The following is a 1,253-nucleotide window of genomic DNA, read 5'->3' on the forward strand; positions in this document are numbered from 1 at the left end:
GGTTTTCCATTCTTAAGAAAAAAGAATAGGATTATCTCACCGGGAAGGGGAACAAAAGAGCATTGGAAGGATCATCAGTGACATTAAAACCAGCGCGATCTGCAGTATACAAGTCTCTGTTTCTTGTGATAACCAGGAGCTGGACAAGTCCGGGGAGTCGTGTTCCGGTGGATCCCGAAGTGGGCAGCACACGGGATCCCAGTGGCCCTGGCACTGCCATCACCTCAGTCCTCGTCCCGCACGTACTGCCCGGGGGGCCATGGCGCTCTTGTGGCGAGTCACTCGGGTGCTCTCCACAACCTGCAGGAACAGGGACACGGCATCGGTTGTGTGAACCTTTCCTTGAATTCCCAACAGCCAGGACCCCCCTCTCTGGGTACGTTCTGCCCCACACGGTGCCCACCTGCAGCCCTCCAGGAAACCCATGTTGATCCCACCCTGCTCCGGGACCTGGGAGCGAGGGGAGCCCAGTGGGATTGTGGGAATCATAGAATATATGGAATGGTTTGGGTTGAAAGGACCTTAAAGCTCATCCAGCTCCAACCCCTGCCACGGGCAGGGACACCTTCCACTAGAGCAAGTTGCTCCAAGCCCCTGTGTCCAACACTGCCAGGGATGGGGCAGCCACAGCTTCTCTGGGCACCCTGGGCCAGCGCCTCAGCACCCTCCCAGGGAAGAGCTTCTGCCTCAGAGCTCATCTCAATCTTCCCTCTGGCAGGTTAAAGCCATTCCCCCTTGTCCCATCCCTTCATGCCATGGCAATACCCCAGCGCAAGCAGAACCCTCGAGTGCAGAAAGGGCTTTACCTCCGTGTTGACCTTGTCAACGGGTTCAATACCTGCGTACTGTGAAAAGAGGGGAAAAAGGTTCAGGGAATAGCAACTTCCTGGGGAAATATCCCAAGGCAGCTGGATACAGCCCCCAGCCTGGCAGCCCAGCACTGCCCCGGTGCCACCACTGCCTGGGTCTGGGTGGGAGCCGGGCACAGCCACCGTCAGCCCCCCGTGCCACCAGCCTGCTCCTGGGCTCCATCCCCCCGACGGCGGGTGCCTTCACCTTTCCGTCCTCCTTCACCCTCCTCCTCCGCTCCTCGAAGGGACTGGACTGGGCCGACTCGGGGCCGAGGGTCTCGGTGCTGCCCGGGGAGGGACCAGCCACTCTCAGCGGGGTGAAGGACGACACCAGCCCCAGGATCCCCGCCTGGTGTGAGGTGGGAGTGGAGACGGGAGACCCGGACACTGAGTGGCTGGCGC

At 60.4% G+C, this 1,253-nt stretch overlaps 1 protein-coding gene across 1 annotated transcript in view; it reads right to left on the reverse strand.

Moving 5' to 3' along the window:
* Positions 1-224: 224 nt before the first annotated feature.
* The window catches only part of MISP (mitotic spindle positioning), a 3,410-nt gene continuing 2,381 nt past the window's right edge, over positions 225-1,253 (reverse strand). Inside the window, 4 exon segments of the mRNA XM_010018276.1 lie at positions 225-261; positions 263-300; positions 807-845; positions 1,057-1,242. Coding sequence (XP_010016578.1) covers positions 225-261; positions 263-300; positions 807-845; positions 1,057-1,242 — 300 coding nt within the window.

This window comes from Nestor notabilis, unplaced genomic scaffold (assembly GCF_000696875.1).
Source record: "Nestor notabilis isolate BGI_N333 unplaced genomic scaffold, ASM69687v1 scaffold20397, whole genome shotgun sequence".
Classification (NCBI taxonomy): domain Eukaryota; kingdom Metazoa; phylum Chordata; class Aves; order Psittaciformes; family Psittacidae; genus Nestor; species Nestor notabilis.